The sequence below is a fragment of the Cygnus olor genome, chromosome 1, assembly GCF_009769625.2.
Source record: "Cygnus olor isolate bCygOlo1 chromosome 1, bCygOlo1.pri.v2, whole genome shotgun sequence".
Taxonomy (NCBI): Eukaryota; Metazoa; Chordata; class Aves; order Anseriformes; family Anatidae; genus Cygnus; species Cygnus olor.
Window position 1 is genome coordinate 136,064,148 of NC_049169.1, and position 22,705 is coordinate 136,086,852.

General features: G+C 39.6%; 1 protein-coding gene across 5 annotated transcripts; it reads right to left on the minus strand.

Moving 5' to 3' along the window:
• Positions 1–3,072: 3,072 nt before the first annotated feature.
• Positions 3,073–21,098, minus strand: GYG2 (glycogenin 2). Of its 5 annotated transcripts, none has more exons than XM_040534413.1 (9): positions 20,882–21,098; positions 15,642–15,783; positions 13,688–13,862; positions 12,262–12,424; positions 11,563–11,689; positions 10,358–10,580; positions 9,080–9,220; positions 7,296–7,406; positions 3,073–5,492 (listed from the first exon to the last, which is right to left on the minus strand). In XM_040534413.1, the coding sequence occupies exons 1-9, from the start codon at positions 20,886–20,888 to the stop codon at positions 5,331–5,333; spliced, it is 1,251 nt and encodes a 416-aa protein (XP_040390347.1). In that variant the 5' UTR covers positions 20,889–21,098; the 3' UTR covers positions 3,073–5,330. The 5 variants fall into 5 exon arrangements, with proteins under 5 accessions (XP_040390347.1, XP_040390338.1, XP_040390374.1 ...); XM_040534404.1 differs by lacking the exon at positions 20,882–21,098 and adding an exon at positions 19,911–19,985; XM_040534440.1 differs by lacking the exon at positions 20,882–21,098 and adding an exon at positions 19,874–19,890.
• Between the last annotated feature and the right edge of the window lie 1,607 nt (positions 21,099–22,705).

Sequence of the window (22,705 nt, forward strand, 5' to 3'; positions counted from 1 at the left end):
ACATTTGGAATCTCTGCACTAGGCTGACTCAACAAAGTAATTGTTGAGTCTCTCAACAGTGAGACAATAAGCTTCTAAAATAACTCACTTCACCATGTTTAAATACCACAGATGCGTTGATGTGCTCTCTGCTGCAACCCAGGGGAACGCCAGTGCATAAATCACTAGAGCCCATCACCTGAGAATACAAATAATTGTGTAACAGACGAACTGAAAACAGGATTTTGAACTCAAACTTTCTCCTGCTTGAATTTGGGGGAGAGTATGGGACACAACTCATTTACAAGAGTGATGGAACTGAAGAAGTGAAATCAAAAAACTTGCGCTCCCCAACAGATTGTAGGCTAAAATACACACACGGTGTTGAAATGAATCTCAGAATATTTCCCTAGAATGTTTTAATTGCAAAATTACTTCTGAACAACTCTGCAAAACTCTATTTTCTCTTTGTATTAACGTGCCCCATTACTAAGATGTTTGAAAGGAAAAAAAAAAGTGACATTTCTGAGGAAAATGGGGATATTGCAGATTGTGAATGACTTTGGCTTCTGTTCTGCCACGTGTCTAAAACCCTTAAGTTCTTCAAACACGAAGAATTTAAGGAGGTTTCAAAATGAAAAAACAGGTACCCACCAATCACAACCAATCATTTTTGTTCCAAATACTTAATAATATGGGCAGGCTTTGAAAATTACAGTTCTTTAAAATAAAACAAAATCACCTGTTTCTGGTATTACACATCTAAAGGAAAACCACCTACATCTATTGCGGTTCACATCCCTCTACAGTCTTGTAAATGGAAACAAACACTTCTCCAAGGCAGTTAATGTCCTGTCATCCTGAGGTGGGAAAATTATTAAAATAATCACAAATCAAACCCTGGCTCTCTAGGAATCTTATTTTTTTCCCCTCCACTTCCTGAGAGTTTAAAGGATCCTGGCAACAGCCAAAGCAAAGTTAAGGAAAAGGCTTGCAACTGTGCTTTTTCCTGCATTCATAGTACGTCATTGCAAATATTCTAATGGTTTTTATAGTGTTTTATAATAAGTTATATATAACTTATTATTTTTAAGTACCTTGACTATAATTATGATATGCAATTATTACAAGTACAAAATTTATACCAGGAGGTAACATATTGCTTGAGCGTTGCCCCTTGTAACTCAGCACTAAATAAACTACTTGTTCATGAGCCAGACAAGTCAGGATGAACAGACTTTCAGCTGAAGCATTTTGCAGCCCATACACTGAAAATGCAAGGTATTCCAATGAGAAGTATTAACTGACATGCAGGCTATTTTTGCAGGCTATTTAGAGTTGACTGCTAGGCATTTTATCTCATTGATAGGGCTGATTTAAAAATAATCAAACCTCACAATAGTGAAAATCGTGGAAAAAAGGAAACAGATACAACTTTTTTTTCCATACACTAACCTAAACACTCTCACAGAATGGTAAAATCATTAGAGGTATGAATTAAGAGAACTAGGTCCATCTCATGTTATTTTCAAAGTCAGATGAATCAAAACAGTTTAACTTAGTAAAGCAACAGAATCCATCACAGAATAAATAGGCATGCTGCAGACTCGCTTCTGTTGAACAGGCAGACATTTTCAAAAGCATGTAAACATATAAAGCCACCTGCTAATAACCCAGTCTCACGTTCAGGGACAAGAAAATATAAAGGCAGAAAAATAACGAGTTTTTTTTTTTTTTTTTCTCTTCCCAAATATCAGCCTTACAAAACATAACTGATGTGAGCAGACTGAACTACGGAGACAAAACTCTTTTTTCCCAGCACAACCAAATGGAAAGGTCCTCACAAGACACCAGGCAGTACAGTAAGTAGGGACATTTCAAGAACAACAATCTCCTTTTCCTTTAGGCTTGGGAAGTGCATTAACCCACTTGTCTAAGATTTTCAAGAATTTTCCTTGTGGCACACCCACAGTATCTCCTGTTTTTAAATGAAGAGCACCCAATAAAATTGTTGTACTGCAAATGAAACTGCCCTCCTAAGTCCTGCTGTAAATAACTAAGCCCATGATAGCAGAGGAGACAGTGTATTTTGACTCAAACACAAGCTGTCCACTTGAAATGCCAAGTCTGCCACACAGCAATAGGCCATAGTTTGGCCTTTCAAAAATCCTTACAGCTGCTTCTCAGGTCACCAGGGCTTAAACGATGCTGGCAAAACCCTCAGTCACACACGCTCCACACACACCAGACATTAAGAGATCTCTGGTGGTTTTAATTAATCTAATATGCCATCTTTCCCCTTAGCATTTCATCGAGACAGGGTGCTGGTTCTACAGCACCTTCCAAATTTCTGAAGTGAAAACGTGTCTTGTTCAGAGATGAATGGGATTCATTCCCTTGTTCAGGGATGAACTACCAGAAAGTCTATTTTTCTTGACTTTCTTTACCCTAAAAGTACCTGGGGCTACATCATACCTTAATATGGAAGAACTTCTGGGTGAGGCTTGGTCTAAGTTTTATTTCCAAGCTATCCTTTGACTTAGCAAACCCTGTGGTTCACGGCAATATGCTGCACATAACTCTCTCCAAACCTGTTTGTGACCCCACAATTTCACAATGATGTCCATAAAAATCAAAGGATGCTGCCCAAAGTACAGCACGTTTGAATTCTGGATAAACTGAAAAGGCTGTGCTGTCTCACACTCCGGTGACAGCAGTACTGTGCTAGAATCCACTAAGATACCACAGTACTTGTAACTATTTCAACGTTTTTTGTGTAAAGACTTAATGCACAAAAACTTGCGCACAGTTTTTAACAGCAGCTATATTTTTTCTGAGAAACACAGTAATCCAACTACTATTGTTCTAATTCAAGAGACATTCTAAAGCTTATAATTATGTATGCCTACAGAAATAACTGTAACTCACACCTTTTAATTCTGCTCAGCTGGTAGCGCTAATGTCTCAAAAGCAATTTAATAAGATGGAAAAAAAAACATATTAAAGTAAGCAGTCAGTCACAAACAGCACCCCCTGGCACAACATAAACAATCTGTAACCATGCATCATCTGATGAGCACATGACTTCACAGGTACTCTCCATTTCTGCTTTATTTCCATGACATTAGTTTGCTACATTTCTTTGCAAAACAATGTATAATCCACACACAATACCAATTTACATCTTAACACTTTCAAATGCATTCCATAACAGCTCTTTCTACTACATTGATATGCCTATTTTGAAACTTTTCAATTACTGATTTCCCATCAATAATTTTTCCCATAACCTAAGTAATTCTCCCAATAAGATCTAGTTGTTACTGTAGGAGTACAGCTGCATAAAGCACAAGTTTGCATTGCTGACTACTGTTATATACAGTTTTCAAAAACTGTTTTAAGTTTATTAGCAATAACTGTAAAATAGTTATAAAATGGAGTCCTTTTTCAGAAGTGCACAAGTTACTTGTGACTAAGACAGAGATCAGTATATCAAACGCCAAATGAATACATTCAGTACACTGCATAATCTCCAGATAGTGCTGTGCTGGGCCATACAAAACAAGATGCAGAAACGGCCTGCCTGCGTGAACGTGTGAAGGTTACCTGCCATGGGAAGGCAAGTTATCATGGGTCCCTTTATGACCAGTGGAGAAACTGAGATGATTTATCTTCTGGACATCTCTCTTCAACTTCAGAGACCTTCAACACCTAACTTGGACTAGAAGCTTAACTTCAACAGACCCCCAAAGACAGAGAGACCCACACTTCCCACATTTGGAATACTTCGAATAAATGAGAAAAAGAATAGAAAGAGAAATAAATAAATGAGAAAAAGAATAGATAAAACTGGAAATAGCCCACAAAAGTAGAAGTAACTACATTATTGCAAACATTAGGTAGTAATTCTAAAACATGCAAAGATCACTTTTCTTCCTTTAATGGACCTTTTGACTCTTTCATTCCTTTCCTAATTTGTGTAAGTTATCCCCCCCTTTTCCCATCCTTTTTGACAGAAGAAAAAGAAAACACTATTTCCTTTCCTCCTACCCCTCCTTTTCCTTCACTAGCATCTATGGCAATCCCTCTGCTGTGTAACTTTGCTACACTGATTTTTAAACAAAACCCCCAAATTATTTCATTAGGTTTATCTGTACCAAAATTGGTGACAGATTAAGACTAAAACATGTCTCAGATCCCACATCAGCAGAGCAGAATTCTCATTTTAAGATTTGACACAGTTATTTATAATGCTGCTGAATATGTTATCATATTGGCATGCCTGACAAGCTTCTTTCTTTCAAAGTGTTTCTTTTTTTCTTGTTTGGTAAAACAAACTTGCCAAGATTAGTCACATTTAAATACCCAAATTCACAAAGCAATCCCCGTTACTTAATATAAAAGGAGTCTCATCAATACATTTTTCTGGAACTCCACTCAGATTTATTAGTTCCAACACACAGCTATTGTTTGAAAGATCTTTAAAAGGCCTATTTACTAAAACAAGTACTAATTGTGTTTTCAGTTGCATTCAAACTGGAGCAGCTATGCTAAATGAGAAGAATGCCTTTGTCAACTGCAGTCTGGAGTACTGTAAACAAATTAATATGAAGCACCAGAAGGTTTATACCATAGTGTCAGTCAGCATTTCTTCCTCTAACTATGCAACTCTGAACACAGAAGTAAAGCTAATGTATATTAAAACAAACAAAAGCGGTATCCTATAGCAAGAACATAAAAGGTTAACATACATTATCAGTCTATCTTAAGACTACTCTTCATCACACTGGTACCTGAGCAGCTTCCATATAAAACAGGGAGAATATCCACTAGAGATCTCTGACAAAGTCTGAATGTACTCTAAGCCTAATTATACTTAAATGAAAAAGTTTAGTTATAGACTCGTATGAGGCCACGATTTCATCCCATTTTTCTCTCATATTGAAATTTACACCATGGTTGCCCTGGGACTTGTTAATTTGCTTTCAAGAGAAAGGTTTTCATTTTAAAAGTTTTTGAAGCCTCTTCTAAGAGATAAAAGTACTCTGAAGTAATCTTAACTTCCAACATATTTTACTCATGACTGTTCCTGCACAGTACTAAATGGGGGAACAGTGATAAACACGAGAGTTTCAGACTTAGAAGGTATCATTCATTACACCTCAGAAGGCACTATTGGGGAACAATAAAGATAAGGCACACATAACTGTTAAAAAACAAAACAAACAAGAGTCTCTATCTGTTAATCTTCCCTCAACTTTGGTGTCAAATAAACTACGAAGATATCCAAATGCTCAAGGTTGCATTTATAGAAGAAAGAGATCATGACGGTCATTACAGTTCACTTCTTCTTAAACTAAAAATGTGTCCAGTTTCTTTTTAATATGTTCAAAAGCATCTTTTCCCATATAGTCCATACGCCCTTCCTCCCATTTTCTCCGTTCATCTTCAGGATTTGGTTCTTCTGGTTTGAGGTGAATAGAGAGCTCTGAAACAGAATGTGTAACCTCATTCTGCAGGAAGAAGCAGAGCAGTGGGAAAACAGTCATTTGATTGTTCTTATTTCAGTGCTATGAAGTTAATACTTGGAAGTCAAATTTCTGCTTTACACAGTTGCAAGTAAAACATGCAAGCAAACAAACAAAAAACACAGTATTTGAACACTCATGCTTGCTTTGATAACGTGATCTCGTTGTCTTAGCATCTGTGAACACACCAAGCATTTATTTTGCTTCTCTTAACTCAAAGCTTGGCACACTCAGCAACAATACAATGAGATTTCATCATGGGGCTTTCATGTGGGCATAAGTTTCTATATATTTTGGCCATGCATTTTATTGTATCTTCAGTGAGATCAGTATTATTTATCAGACATGAACCACATGTTAAATTAATTCAAGAGACTGATATTATCTGAGACTAATTAATTTGGAATGACACTACAAAATTCTGAATCGTGGTTCAAGATCAAGTTATCATAGGTGCAGAAATGTAGGATATATTATTAATGATAATTTCAACCAAATAAAAGAAAAAACATGTCTGTGACTGACCAATGTTAGTAAAAGTAGAACATCCCAACAATTATAACCAGCAATAAAGAAGAAATATAACAAAAGCTAATCAAGACAGGTACTGAAAATCTGCTTTCAGTACTATTCCAAGAGAATCAAAGGCAAACAACTCACTTCATGTTACAAAGTTAAAATCAACCAGAACAGCCTTCCAGTGAAGCCTTCACCAATTCAGTTATAAACATGCTTTAGAATAGGCCTGAATAACTGCAATTAGTGAGATATTAGGCTTAAACGGACTAAGTGCCCTGGAATTGCCATTATATCTGCCAGTTTTGGGCACAGGACTTACACAAGACTTGCACCCACAGACCCGGTAAGGTATTTTGCACAGCCAACATGACACTATATACTGAAGTTAACTTCACTCTTCCTATGCATCCTTGCCTGAGACCCGATCTGTACATGACTTTAAAGATCCATAAACACTCTGAAGAGCATGCTTGCTCCATATATATGCAAATATGCATATTTAATTCATGCAATTTAATTCTTAGGCTATGTATATACATATCTGCAGTAATGCAAGGAGATTCCTTTGTTTGTTTTTTTGTTTTGTTTTGTTTTAAACCATTAGCAAGAATTACCAACAGTGTTGGATAAGTTAACAGCAGACCAGGAATCAACATGTTTTCATAAATGAATAATTTTAGCTAGGGCCCAAACACCCTTGCTGCACAGAAGCTACAAATTCCCCTACCAATTTGCTTCTCAGTCTTAAAGAATTTCACTATAATGTTTCACAATCTACCCATTTTCCTCTGTAGGAAAATGTCTGTGCTGTGCACCTCACAAGATCCAACTCCTCGACACCCCGTCACTCCGCTATTGCCAAATTCGGTACTGCTGTCACACTGCCTACAGATAAACGCAGTGCAAGATCACAAAGCAAAGCCTTGTAGCTCAGGCTCTGTGCCTGACTCACAGTACATCATCTTCCACTTGCTTAGAAACATCACTTCAGCAGGTGAAAACAACAAACAAAACATGACAAGAAACATTGATGATTATGTTATTGACCAGTTCCAGGCTGGCACTGAAAAATATACACTTAAAAACTAGAAGTATAACTGGTAAAATGGGATCATACGCCAGTATTGGAAGAGGTTAAGAAATTAATTACATAGCTGAAATATTTTTACACATTGCATCATAGTTAGTAGATATTTCCCAAAACGATGCTGGCAGCAAAGACATGCACGCAATTATCAACCAAAGTGCAATTCAGAAAGCTACGTGTACCAGTTCTGAGGTTTCCTGAAACGCAGGATGAAAAGTAAGTTGTTCTGAAGGTCTGTCAGGCTCAGAGGGATGGACGTTAGAACCGCATTGTTCAACTCCACATACAGGTTGCTAAAATACAACCACTGAGGTTTTATTAGGAGAACAAGTTTTTTCCCAGTTTTCTTATCATGAGAATGCATACAAGATAAGTGAATTTCAGTCTTGGGATAAAGGAAAGCAGTGAAACATCATGAAATATTATCAACAAGGACAAAATTCATCTCACCCAGCTTTAGCTATCAAAATGGCACCAAGTCTAAGCTCCTACTATAATCAATCCAGGATAAGTACCTCCAGAGGGCAGCTCATCTCATCCTAAGATAGTTTCAAGAGTGGCTGGCACTCTTCAGAGAGTGCAGAAAGAGCCTGAAAAACTAGCTTACAGTAGATGTCTACATTCACAAGGCCAAACTTAAATGGGAAACAAATCTCATTTTAGGATTCTAGCTTGCTCTGTAACTCAAGCTTTTTATATGCATAGAATGAGAACAGAACAATGTATTCCAAAAGAGAAATAAAACAGGCTGCCCCCAAAATATTTGCCTTTGCCACGTATCAAAACATCAATGAGTAGGCAGCCCCCACTCTGGGGTCTCTTTTGCCAAAAGCAGAACAGTCTCACAAGACTACTGAAGCTAAGCAACATAAAATGGAATGATGGTGTTCCTAACTAAGACGAGAATCAGGTTGTTCACTTCAAATTAATACAATCTTCCGATAAACCAATCTTACTGTAATTAAAAAAAATAAAATAGTATAATTCACATTTGAACTTAAATGAACATTGTTATTTTTCCACCCCAAAAGAGCATCTTGAAAATGCATTCCCTATTTAACTTCAGCATTTCCAATGGTCAGACGCATCAAATACAAGATAAAACATTCTTGCTAATCAATTATTCTTAAGTTGTAAGACTCTGCAGTTTTCCTTCAGCACTTCCACGCTCAGGGTGGAAAAGAAGGAAGGGAAGACTACAGCTTTATTTTATGGAGTAACTATAGTCTGAAGTGCTGAACATAACAAAAACTGTCTTCACCTTAACAGAAAATAGTCCCCGAGAGCAGACATTACAACATTAATTTTATTTTCCCCCAATTGTACCTTGCTATAGCATGGCTTATCATACACACACGGTGACTTACACCTGCAGAAACATTGCTCTATTACCTCCAATTAAATTCCTGCACAAAATAAGGAGAGTCAGCGCAACAGAAATACCCAAATACATGAAGAGTGACAGAAGTACCAGGACCTCTGCAGCGATCACCAGTGAATTCTTTGCAAGATATTCCGTGTTGCCCAAATCATTGAAATCTGGGGAACAGTTTTCATAGTCAGCACTTCAGGGATAAAACAACAAAAAAAAATCTACACAAAAGGGATAAAAGGATCTTAGCTTTAAGTATATTTGTTTACAGGAACATTAATACTCAGTAGATTAATTTGGTAACATAGCTTCTTTTTATTACTTTTTATTAAGGACCTAGCAGCTTTCAGTACGTAATCTCTTCATAAAATTCAATGCAAACTCTTTCAGCCTCCAGGTACATCATGCACACATGACTAAACATTAAAGAAAACAAATATTCTTGAGACTATTTCTCATGAAAGCAAGAAAATTCAATGGTGACAGCTAAAGTGAAGAAGCTATTATCTCCCAGATCAGAAACCTAAATCAAAATCTTATTTTAGTATATCATTTTATTTTGTTAGTGCATATAAGAATATACAGCACACTTACAGCTTCGAAACTGAGTTCCTCAGGTGGACCAGCCGTGGGATGCATTTCATATGTCTGCTCTGGAGGTACAGGCATTTGCAGTGAATTTGCCACAGAAGGCTCAGCCTTTTTCAGTGTAATTTCAACTCCGTTGAAAGTATGCTAATAAAAACAAGAACATCCTGTCACTGAAATAAAATTTTGCAGGAAATCAGTACCTTATTTCCAACAGCTTCACTTCTAACGTTTTCAGCATTGAAATTAATAAAGTCTAACAATTTGCGGTCCCAGTATCACAGCATATTGCAATTTAGATTTATGAACTAAAGAGTATGCTGCCATCATCAGCAGGGAAACCTAACAAGTCCTTCCATCTTAATGTTACTGTAGCTGAACTATTTCTTCACTGCCCAATTTCTTAAAAAAACTAACATGCATTGAAGTATGAGATCAAAACCTACCCACTCCTTCCTCTGCTTTCCAATTTGTCATGAGATTTATAAACCAAATTCCTCTCTGGAGCTTTGATGATAATTGTCCAACTGATCGTATGACACTATGCAATTCATTTAATGATGGTAATAGTTTAATATTTAAAAAACATAGAAGAAAATATTTTATATGCATAAAGTGACCTAAATTGTCATGTCTGGATATGAAATTAAAAATCGTATCTTCCTTCTGCTCGTTAGTTTATAATGTAGGTCTCCAAGAAAGCATCTGTTTATCAACAGATTTTCATTCTATTCATGAAAAGTATACATTGCTGTACTTCCTCTGATGAAAAAAAGTGTAAAGAGTTCAGTAAATGCTTGATGATGTACAACTAACTTATATAACATCCCAAATGTAATTTACTCTGCCTCTGCAAATCTGATTTGCTAAGACTCTCATAAAACAAATTAAAATGCAGAGCTGAAAAGGTAGATTTTACTACAGCTCAAGGCCTAGTTTGATGGTCTAAATCAGTTTAGCTTCAAGAAGTCAGAAGTCTGTTTCATAGCCAGATGATCACCTTCTCTGCCTAATTTGTCCCATATTTTGCATTTAATTTGTAGAACATATTTACATACATTGCCATACAAACTCCTCCTCAGTTAAGAAGGCGAGTGGGAGAAATCTTGGTAAAGCCATGGTACCCCAAGTCTTTCCTAAACTGTTAGTTTAGATGCCTGTAGAAGCAGTCACTGCTATTGCCAATCAGCAGATGTTTTCCCATGTAATTCTTTCCTCCGGAGAAGGCCGTTTTCATAATTTTTCTGTGACTCAGTACATTCCCACTAACTCCTTGATAGTTACCTTGCATTCCTCAGATTCTGATCGTTCCATCTTTTGAAGTTTTTCTAACAAAGGCAGTATACTGGCACTGTATATATTCCACCAGAGGGCAAGAAATGACAGTTGATGAAAAGACTCAGGGGTGGTGCCATCGTGCATAACTCTCTTTGTTTGAAGGTTGTATTTGTAGTTCCAGGGCTTTGTCGCTCCCAAGAAGTGAACAACTTTGGCATCTCTGCCAAAACTGTAGAAATTAAACATACAGATCTATACATCAAAGATAATTTTAGCATATATACATTGCTAAAGAAACTTGCTTACTCTCACTGGTGAGGTAATTTTGACATTTTGTAACAGCAACACATTCAATATGAGTGTATATATATATATATATATATATATATATATAAACATTTTTATCTTTTGAGATTAAGGTATTTCACATAGCATACAGTAAACAAAAGGCTACACTGCCATTTGCATCCATCTGCTAATTCCAGTAGAAAAACTCATGAAGGAAACTGAAAGGCACATGCAGTCCCATTTCCAGTCCTCCTCCACGCCCTGTTCACAAACAAATAAATACCACCTCAAACACCAAATCAACAGAATTGTTTAGCACTTTAACATTGTTTTACATTTTGAAAATGCCTAATAAAAACATCATCCTAAGTTCACCCCCCAAAAAGAATGTTTTGTGCAACTGTCACAGTAGTTCACAACACCCTAAATCTTAAAAACAACTTGCCTTTTGCCAGAAAAGTTTCTCTGACCGAACTGTCTGGGGTAATATAATTACCAGCACAAATTCAGTTTCAAGAAGAACCTAAGAATTTTTATTTTTTTTAAAAAGAGAAAGAAAGAAAAATCCCAACTATTTCCCATAGAACTGACTGAAAAAAAAAAGGAACAAATTTAAAAGTAAAGCAGTCAGAACCTAATGTTGAAGTAATTTACATATTTCCAAATTTGGGAAAAACTTTTCTGAAGCAACTTTTGAGACAGAGCAGCCAACTCTAGGACTCTCTATCTGTCCCACAGATAGACATAAGAAGCTTTCGTATTGCTCTTAAGCTTCTATTACACAATTTTTACATATGTTATTTCTTACTGCTGTAATTTAAATCAACAGAATATGCCAGTGTTATTCTCTCACTTTCTTGTAATAAATGATTTGTTGTTAGCAAGCTACAGCGATTTACAATCAGCCAAAAGTCACTACTTACTGATTGAAAGCAGGAACATAGGTGTATACAGCACTGCTGCTTAAGTTATAGATGAAAGGTAAGTGTTTACCAATATCTGCTGTTGCCCAGTTGCTGAAGAAGCTATTCAACAAGCCTTGATCACCCCCTAAAGCACACATAAAACAGTATTAGCCTAATGTATAAGTACATGCAAATTTACACCAAAATTTCATGTCCAAGGATGGATGTGAGACTGGTATGTTCATGGGACTGCAGCTTAGACTTGACAAAACGGCCACACGAGCAGGTGCAAGTGAGTAATACCTGGTCCACACTGATGCAATTTCAGTGTAAGTGGAGTCCTATCGGAACATAGGAAGAGAGGAGTAGGAAGGGGTTTTGGTCTCCCTCAGAGCAGAAGATCAGCTATATTTCTCTCTCCTAAACCAGACGGCAAAATTAAAACTTACTGAGCGAGACTCAGACACAATGTCCCTTCATTACAATTTTCTGGGAATCACAGCCTGCAGTAAGTCAATGTGTCCTAAATACTGTGTAAGAGGCAAAGATCTGCACCATAAATTTTTGTGGAAGCGTAATTACTTAAAGCCTAGAGAACAACTGCCTTTCTCCATTCTGCCAGATAGCACGGAAGCTACAGAAAAAAATGCCTTATTGAGAATGAATCTCATTTCTTGCACTTCAACTCTTACACCTTGCCCCTCTGTTATGCCTTACCGTCAAAGCTGCCATGTTCAGCAGCAAACTGGAGCAGCAGGTTGTAAGTTTTTAAAGATGGTCGGAACACAAATACACCACTATTAAAGCAGTCAGGCCAGCCAGAATCCGGAGCTGCTGAAAACTCTTCTCGATCGAACAATTCATCAACATTGCAAAGCACCTTGGAGACAGTAGTAGAAAAGAAGCTGTTACAGAAGATGTTTTTCTGGAACATAAGTAGTTAAATCAGTACTAACAAATTCAGTTTAGTTCGACCAAGTATGTAGCTTGCATAGCATAAAAGGAGATACAATGCCAAACATGTTTGTGGCCAGCACTTATTTTTTAATGTAATAAGGTAACATTAACCGTGGTTCCCCATGACTTCTCTGACAAAAGTGCAAACCCTATGAAATTACTTCATAAGCCTGAGACCCTCCAAAAGGTCCCTTTAAATATTACAACAGACCATGAAAACACGTAGTCTCCTTATTTCTTAGCTCACTTTCTCAGTGAAATTGAATCCACTGTTCTCAGTAACTGTAACAAAGCTGAGAATCCAAATAATTTGACTTAGCAACAGGACGACTAAAGGGGTAGCAGAAAAAAACACCTCTTTTTACTGGTTTTCTAACGTATGTTAAGCTCAGAGTCTTGCTTTGGTTTGGTTTCAAAGCTTCACAGTGAAGTGGGAAAAATCAATCAGGTTAAGGCCCAGATCAGTGTTAAAGTTGGTGGAAAGACGGCTGTGCAGTCACTGAATGCCTGCACCCCGCCCATAACAGTCATCAAGGGAGCCACTGTGAAAAATAGAACGATTACTACTTTTTAAAATTCAATTAAAAAACACAGCCAAATACTTGCCTTCTTCCTTTAATATTAAACAGGAAATCATACGCTTTTCCCCTCACTCCCTGAGAATAATAATTTAATTTGGTTTCTAATGCAACTATAATCTTATTAAATCAAAATGCATCCCACTCTCTCAAAATGAAGCACTTAAGTGCAGAGAAAGGTTGACATGACTGTTGCCAAAATTAGTCTTTTTTTTTTATAATCTCCTTATGAAAAAAATACGAATGTTTCTGGCTTTTTTTTCCTCTCTATTTTATAACTAGCCTGCCTTCCTGACCAGAATAAGTCCAAACAAAAGTGTATGAGAGAGATCTCTTCTAAACATCTGTCAGAAGCCAATTTGCATAGAGTGTGTTTATATCTTTTGAGGACAGTCCTGAGGCTACTCTCAGAAACAGGATCTACTTCTCTGCAGCCAGCAGAACTGTGAGCATTGCCAAACATCCAGCTGGAGCTTCTGTGACCGTGTGTCCCCCAGCAAATCTGGTCACTTGGTAGGCCACCAGGTTGCGAGACAAGGAAGCATCCCACACCCAGAGCAGCTGTTTAAGACACACAAAGATGTTGCCACGGCTCCTGCTTTACTCACCAAAGTGTCTGCATCCATGAAGACACATTTGCTATAATGAGTAAGAGTCCAGCAGTGAAGCTTAGTGAAGGTTACACCCAGTTCTGGCCTCTGCAACAGAGCCAACCGGACCGAGTCAGCACTGTCGAGTGCATCCACCTCGATGACTTCATCGAACACGCTGCGCAGGACAGACCTACCAGCGCAAGCAGTGGAGGGAAAGAAGGAAATTTATGGAGGTTCATCAGACTTCACTTCTGGCACAAAAATAGTGACACACAGCACATTTACTATGACAGTAACAAAGGTTAGATTGATTGGTTAGAAAAAGACATCAAAAGTGCAAAGTCCTTGTAAACAGTCTGCTGAAGTGACAGATATGAGGCTATAAACCATCGCTTCTTCCACTAAGGGAGCAGCACATCCCAAAAGTGAAAGATGCTGCATGGAGGAGAAAATAAACCTTACCTTAGTTACTCAGTCTCCTATAGAAACACTGTCAGAAATTAAAGTAGCTTTCACTCCTGCACAACTGTCTCTAAGGAACAGCACCATACTATGTTACGTGTGCATTGTACAGGATGTGGCAGGCACTGTCAGTGCAGTTGTTTGCACCTATCATACCTGAGCAAAAGCAGCTCCAAAATTGCACCTTCTAAAACAGAAATTATATGCTTGCTCACTACTATAAGTCATCTCAAATGAGACTTTTAGAAAAACATCTTTCCTCTGTGCATCTCTTTCACATGAATTTAATAGGTGATATCAAAGTAGCTAATTTTCCTTCAAGGCACAAAAAATAGTCTTTTAAACAGTTTATTTATTTACATTACACTATTAACTACAAAGTCCTGGATGTCATATAAACACAGAAAGAGAAAAGCCTGTGCTGATTATCGAGATTCCAGAGTCATTAGATTTTGCTCGCCTGATCTTCAAGGGACTAAAATTAACTGTGAAAGAATAAAGAGTAGATACAGATTTCTAGAAACACAGTTCAGTAACAAACATTTTAAAATGTTATCCTTGGTTTTAAAAAAAAAAAGGGGGGGGGGAGGGGAGGGGGTCTCGTCCCAGTGAAGGTAGAGGGAGCGGGAAGAAATGAAAAAATTGAGACTTAGCATCCACCCAGTTGTCAAATGTATTTAACAGTCGTTCAGGAAGGTTTCATTGTTATCACAGACCCTATCTGTGAGAAAAATCCTGGAAAAGCAGATTTACCTATATCTAAAGGAGCAAAAAAGAGAAAATATGTTTCTTGAGACACCTGCATTGCTAATACTTTCAAATGACATATAGAAATTGGGAGTTTGCATGCTTCCTAAACCACAGCAGAATTAAGAGCTTGAGTAGTTGTGGCATGTCATGTTCCTTTTAACAGCTAACACAGTCCTCCAAAAATCAAGGCTAGAGTTCAACAGATCTAATAGATTTCTGTACACACAGTTCTGTCATGCCTGTAGAATCACATCCCAAACTGGAAAGTGATTTAAAAAGAAGGGCAGAAAGAAATGTATTTCCCATCATGTTAGCAGTGCACTAATAGTTTAGATCAGTCATCTGAAATTGAGTCACTGATGTCTTTGGAGAGTTCTGATGTCAGAGGTGGTAGGTATCTTGCTCTTCCTAAAATAAAAAAAAAACACTTGGAGGAAGCAAAAAACAAACCAATACCACCTTTATTTTGGCTCAAAAGCAAGACACTAAAAGCCTAGTTCCCAAACTCTCGGCTGATGTTCCCAATTATGAGCTTGAGAATCAACTTCCAGCCACAAGCTCTACTTCTGCAAGTGAATTCTTACCAGGCTTACAATCGTATCATGGGTGTTATTTGGGACTCCCCCTCAGAAATCACTAGCCAAGTGGGAAATTCTACAGACAATGCCATGAAACCCTCAGGAAGCCTATTAAAATCCTTCATGTTACTTCTTATTTTTTCCATATTATCAATCTCCAAAACAACATGAATTCTTACCTCATCCCACTGGAAACCCCTGGTGTAATTAGCACTGCCAATTTTCTAGATGTCGTATGGTTCCTCAGTGACTGTCCAAGAACCAGAGCTCCTTGACAATAAACATCATCAGTAGCGAGGGTCACAAAGGCTTGATCCGTTACTGCGAGCAAATATTCAGAAGAGTCATTTTACAGCTTTAATATAAGCTCTTTTGGCTCTACAATCTCCCTCCTCCAGCTAACCGACAGGCTACAGCTTATAACAACCTGCAGCTCCTGTGATAAGCTCTTGTCTTGCCCAAATTCCCCCAGAAGACAAAACTGAATAGAAAATCCAATAAACATAACTGCAGAATATATGCCTTTTTTTTTTTTCTTTTTTTCTTTTTTTTTGCCTGATTTACATAATACTAAGTAGGAAGCTTTCAGACTAGCCTTAAACAAATAATTCTCCAGGTCACGTTGCCTAAACCTAATGGCAAATCAAACAAGCAGATCTATAAATATTTAGATTGTACATTTATCTAACATAACATTGTATCTAACAATACAACTGATAAAGAAAGTTTTCCTGTTTATATAGTGCCAAAGCTAAGGAAAAAAAAAATTAAATACAAGCCAGAAATATCTTTCTTTCCATTACCTCACTGAATCAACCTACCAGGCATTGTTCTTCACTTTATTCCCTTTGCACTGGAGTAACTGGTGCTGGCTGAACAACTGGTACCTACTGACATATGCAAAGGAACTGCTGCTGAGGTTTGCAACCCTGCCAAAGTTAAGGATCCCTACCTATCCTTACCTTAAGCAACTCCGAGAAAATTAGTTGTGTTCCTCAGAGTCAAAAAGCATATGAGAAAAAAAAAGTTACAATAAAAGGAAAGCAAGCTACACTCCTGCACAATATCACCTAGAGCACATTTTGTAAAGGTACTGGGCCTGCGACACCAGGTGCTGCTTCTTCAGCTCTGCCCTCCAACAGAGCCATTATCAGGGTTCTGGGGCAAGCCAGAACCTAAAATTCAGTGATGTCATGGGCATCTCTCAGAGATGAGGGAATACCTCAGTTTCCTAGGCTGCAAAATTAACCAGAACAAAGTAACTGGGTCACACAGGATGAGGTGAATTCCACTGAGCTACAGTACATCAGTAAGAATTTGTCCTGAACTACTCGTATAAAATCGCCACCATTTTTAGGGACGAACAATTGTGATAAACTATCAAAAAACGAAACAAAACACGGTGTCACACAGTTTCCAGGCTCTATGAGAGACACTCAGAAGGAATCTGGCAGAACCAGCGCAGAGCACCCAACAAGCGACCTCAGAGGCTGCCGAAACGCACAGGTTGAAACCTCTGCCCTAGCATCGAGGTGTGTAACGAAGTATGGCCGGTGCCCTCAGACACCGAGCACTTTCATTCCCATGTCATCCAAACCCAGAGGGAAATGCAGACCCGCTGTGTGCTGACCTGTCCCCATATCACCAGCCAGACCTGAACTCTCAGTGGGGACAGACGCCGTGCTCTTCCTACACCACTGCAGGCCCCCGCGATGCTCGACAAATTCGGCAGTGGCAAACTTAGACAAGACACTCAATCACCCACCCAAACGTAAAACAGCTTGCAGATCCCTCAGCTAAGCAAATTCCAATAGCCTTGTTAATCACGATTCCCAGAAGCAAATAAAGAAAAAAGGCTCTTTCTCTGTGGAAACACCTGAACCTCCTGTTATTACAACAGCTCAAGCAAGTTATGGGTGTTGCAGAAAACAACGAATAACTGGTGCTTACATGAAGAGGTTTGGAAGGACAGTTGTAAGCTGCTCCTACTGCAGCTTTCCAAAAGGTTACACAAATACAAGCACACATCCAAAAAAATAATAATAAACAACACATACACACACACAAAAAAAAAAAAAGCTGAAGGCCACTTCAGCAATAAAATTATTCTCAGAAGACACAAAGACTCAGCAAAGAAAGGCACTTTTGTGTTAGGCAACAAGCATCTCCAGCCAAAAAAAGTAATAAAACAACTAGTGAGAAGAACGTGGGGGGCGGGTTAGTACAAAAAGCAAACTGTGAAGAGAGTAGGTGTTTAAATCTTAAAACCGCTATTTTAAATAACAACCATAAAACCGAGCACATAATCTCCTTACTGCTTCTGCAAATTCTTTTAGCTACAGAAACCAAATATTTACATATATAATGCACCCAAAACTAAACAAGCTGCTCATCAAAGAGTTCAGCAAGTTGGTGTGGCAAATTACCACATCTTACACATACTTTCATGCCAGTACCTCTCAGACGAAAGCTGTGGTCAGAACGAGAAGGAGGCAAACAGCTGAACGAATACAGCTTCTAAGAAACTTTGGCTAATGCTTAGCAAAGTAAAGAAACCAATTGTCTCTTCTGAGAATCAGCTGTGGGATACATTTTCTGGCCTTCTTAATATAGCGAACCATTACAGAGGTAATTAAATTGATAATCAAACTACTGGCTGAAACCATACAACATTAAAATGTTACTGATGCAAACAGAAACATATGCTAGCTATTTTAAAATGATGCAGTTATCAGTTACTCTGTTAAAGATCCACGGGTGGGGGTTAAAATCAAAAGACTTTATCATTACTTGTTCTTTCATCTAATCCATGTTTTCAAGGGAAAAAAAAGCATTACTTGAATTTCCCTGTTTAGAGCATTCCTTGAAACTCTGTCCCCATAATTACTCTATTTTTAAAACTCAAAACTACAGATAAGATTTGCATAAAGATCTACGAAACTAAACTCTGCCAAAAATCCCCATTTAAATTAAAGAATAATGTTGCTTTAAATTTAACCTACACAGGGCTTCACCCACTGATTCCAAGCTGCAAAAGCAGCAATATTTGATCTCTAAGTTTGAAAGCCAAGGGTATGGGTACTTAAAATTCATTGCAACTAGATTTTTTTTCTTTTTTTTTAAAGTGTCAAGGGCAGCTTTATGCATAATTTTCAGTTCTTTGAGCTGAATGATAATAGGATTTTCACAGAAAACACCTAGTGTGAAGAGTATTGAGTTTTCAAGCAAATTGTTTTCAAGCTGTGGAACCCTATGGCTGATATCACTGACTCTCAGTGAATTATAAGAAAAGCAAGCGTATGATTAGAATCACATTAAAACTACGTTGTATGAATTTACGACTGCTGATTTCTCTTATCTAGACTACCACACAGCACATGAAGTTGCAAGTTTAGAAATCACCATTGCCAGCACTGGCAAAAGTTTCTCAGAAGAAACCAGAGACTTTCAACGAAATAACTGCGGTGAGTTATTTTAGAGACCACTCCCAAGCTGCAGATAGCAGCACAGAAAAGACAGAAAAAGTAATGTGAATCACTACAATAGGCAGAGTGATTTTATGCGCAACTTGTTCCAGCTTTTTTAGTCAAGATCACCAGCTTCTTATGCTACTTACTCATAGCAGTGCCTCAGACAAAACTGCCAGAGGCAATATTCTTAAACAGGCCTGAAAACCAGTTCTAGGGCTGCAGAAAAGCCTTGGAATCTGCAACAGCAAGCAGACTGAGCGGTTCTCACTTTGATGATCACAGAAAAAGGGGAGACAGAGAACGAACAAACTCCAGTGAGAGTCAGAAGTTACTCATAAAATAAGCACTGAATGAAACACATACCTGCCAGCTTCAAGACAAGTTTAAGTAGTTTCTTTCATAACCCAACAGACATAGCTTTGTAAACATATTTTTGTCTTCTGACAGACAGAGAAAGGATAAATGTGCTCTAGCAGTGGCTCCTGGAGTAACAAATTTGTCAAGTTGCCCACTCCAAAGCTGCCATAGGAGACAGAGACATGTAGGCTACAACTCTCCTGCAGGCACACTCTAAATAACACATTGCTGTCACGCATAAAAATAAGAGTGCATAAAATTGCTAAAAATCTCCAACAGGGTGGTTATGTCCCCTGTACGTACTGCCTTGCGTGCTAACCAACATTGGCCCTTTGTTTTCTTACATCCCTCCCTGTTGCCATCTGCTGTTCCTTTCTCACCCCCCCACTAAAGATGTGATCCCTGTGGGGCCAGCACACTACAGCCTGGGTCTGTGCCCACTCTGAAACCTGCAACAACGAGGCCATGGCCACTCCTGCCCACCTCATCTTCTGTGACAGTGGTGTTGTTACCCCTGTCCCATACCCAGGTCCCTGTGCATCTTCCCCTAGAGGTGTGTTTGCCCAAAGGTGGGTCAGGCTTACTGCAGAGATAAAGTCACAGCCTCCTGGCTTCGCTGACCTAGCACAACCATCTTCAGAAGCATCTGGCACAGAAAGCTCTGCTCCAGCTGACACCTGGAGCCTCAGCAGCAGGGAGACGTATTCTGCCACAAGTATGCAGAATGAGTAACAGTGTGAAAGGCTATGCCAGCCCACCCACAGAAATTATTATGCAAATTTTCAGCAAAGAGGCGGTTCCTGCCATAGCAATCAAGCGATGGCTGGCGATATTAATTCCCGTGCTTCCTTGGTCTGGGTCCAGTAGTGGAGATACTCGTGTTACTGATGAGCGTTGTGCTGGCTCAGCCAGCGCCTCTACACGGAATACACGTTGCCATTTGATGGAGTGCAGTATTTCTTGTGGTCTAACAAAGCCCTGCCTGACCCAAACCAAATTCTCTATTATTAAAGCAACACTGAATTTTACTAGGCAGGATTATGACTTATCTTGGAAGGCTACAGAGAGGAAACTTGTTTCTCATTTAGCAAAGATTTTATTAAGTATCTTTCAGTTATGAACAGCTTGGTACCGCTTCGAGAGCCTGCAATTGTGTTATTCAATAGACTGTAAACTATCTCTGTGAAAAATCAAATGCAATGATGTTACAATATGCAATTAAGCATAATACTAGTTGTAAAACAGTCATGTTTGGCTTTGAAAAATGAAATATTAGTAATTGTTTGAGCGATCCGTTTAACCTCTGGGAACTCAGCGCTGGGCAGGACAAGGCAGAGGACGCTGCACCTCGCACCTAACAGGCTTCGCCACCCCTCTCCTCCGAAACGCGAGTCCCAGCAGAGCCGCGCCACGCCGAGCCCCTCCCGCACCCATCCGCAGCCCCGTGTCGCAGCCATGTCGCGACTCCGCCGGAGTGGTCGCTCCACCTGCCGCCGCACGGAGCCCGCCCGGCTCGCCCCCCACCAAATGGCGACCCCCCATCCCCACCCCGGGCCGCTAATGGCGGGCGGGCCGGCCGAGGCCGTACTCACCGGACATCCTGCGGCTGCGGGGCCGGCCGGGATTAGCCTCCTGGCTAATTAGCCTCCGGGGGCAGCGGCGGCGGCCGAATCGCGCTCCCTGCGCAGACGAACAGCGTGAGCGGCGGGGCTTGCCACGGCCCGGCACGGCCCGATCCCGCTCCCCTCTCGCCCCAGGCCCCGCCGGGCGCCCCGAAGCGCCCCTCCCGGTCCCGGCCCCGGCCCCGGACCTCGCACCTGCCCGGCGCCCCCCGGCGGCTCGGCGCGGCGCTCCCGCCCCGTTGTGCCCGGCCCGGCCCTCTTCTGCCCTCCTGTGCAGCCTTGTGAGGGAAAACAGAGCCGTCCCTGAGGGTTAAGGTCGCGGGCTGTGGAAACGAGCATTTAGAGAACGAGCGCAGCGACTTCGGTGTGGCCGACGGTAGCCAGATGGCATTCGCCGCATCGCCGTGAGTTGGCTGTGCAGTGAGGGTCTTGGCTCCCCTCGGCTTCTCTGCAGCCATCGTAGCCTCTGCAGATACGTACATGCTGCTAACTGGACACCCAGTCTACAGCTACATGTCTTCTGAGAGATGGTGCTATTCACAGTGAGATATGCATATCTGTATATGAACATACATTCAAAACAGCATATTTTTCTGCAAGTAACTCCAAACTGAACCCTGTCTATGTAATTCTACCACCCAGTACGTGAGGTGATTTTGGGCTGATTTGGTTCAGCAGAGACATTTTTACGTCAAAGCTTTGAATGGACATCAGTGATTACTTAGCCAAGAATGGTGATTTGAGACTGTCATCAAGGAAATTACATGTACCACTCAGCTAGTAAACCTTTATTTTCAGCAATTTGCATGTGATAACTGATGAGTTATGAGGCTGTCCAAGTTGCAGCATTTGTTCCCTCACATATGGGAAGTATTCTAAAAGAATGGTATCATTGCTCTAGTAGTAGTGGCAGAGGTGTTCTAGGAGGAAAGGACATAAATGCATAGGAAATGAAGCTTTGTTTATCCAACTGAAACAAAAATTTCAGGAAATGTGTTGATCATCTGCTTACGTAGACAGCTTACCTAAACATTAGAATCATAGAATCATTAGGGTTGGAAAAGACCTCCAAGATCATCTGGTCCAACCATCCCCCTGCCACCAATGTCACCCACTAAACCATGTCCCTAAGCACCACGTCCAACCTTTCCTTAAACACCCCCAGGGATAGTGACTCCACCACCTTCCTGGGCAACCTGTTTCAATGCCTGCCTGACTGCTCTTTCTGAGAAGAAATGTCTCCTAATTTCTAACCTGAACCTCCCCTGGGGCAACTTGAAGACATTCTCTCTAGTCCTATCAAGTAGCTACCTGTGAGAAGAGGCTGACCCCCAGCTCCATTCTTACAAATAGCAAGATTGCTACTGTAGATACCTTTATTGGCAGATTTATTTCAATTAGGGGACTTTATAATAAACAGAAGCAATTTCTTGGTAATTTAAGCCATGTTTACACCCAGATGTTTTTCTGTTTTGCTTGGGTACCAGCAACACTTTTTATAGCATATGCTAGACTTAAAATGGCAGAGCCAATAATACAAGCTAGAAATCTGATGGTCTAACAACTAGTTTATATTCCTTCCTTTCCCTTGAGATTTAAATATGTTAGAGCTTTCCTTCATAAATACCAAACTGATGGAATAATTACACTAGTTAAGAGGAAAATTAGCACTGAAAATTGTGCCTGCACACCAGTATATTGGTGGCATGTTGCTGTCATTAGACCAAAGAGCTTCAGAAGGTGAACATTTGGTCAGGGTTTTGTCTAATTCAAGTTCATGGTGGTTGCTCAAAT

Excerpts from the sequence above, each read along its gene's own strand:
- GYG2 (XM_040534404.1), bottom strand. The coding sequence starts at position 19,935 with ATGCTTCTGAAGATGGTTGTGCTAG. Across the intron at positions 9,221-10,357 it reads CAGAATCTGAGGAATGCAAG|CATACTTTCAACGGAGTTGA; the intron begins GTAACTATCAAG and ends TGTTTTTATTAG. Across the intron at positions 7,407-9,079 it reads AGGAACTCAGTTTCGAAGCT|CAACCTGTATGTGGAGTTGA; the intron begins GTAAGTGTGCTG and ends GTTGTATTTTAG.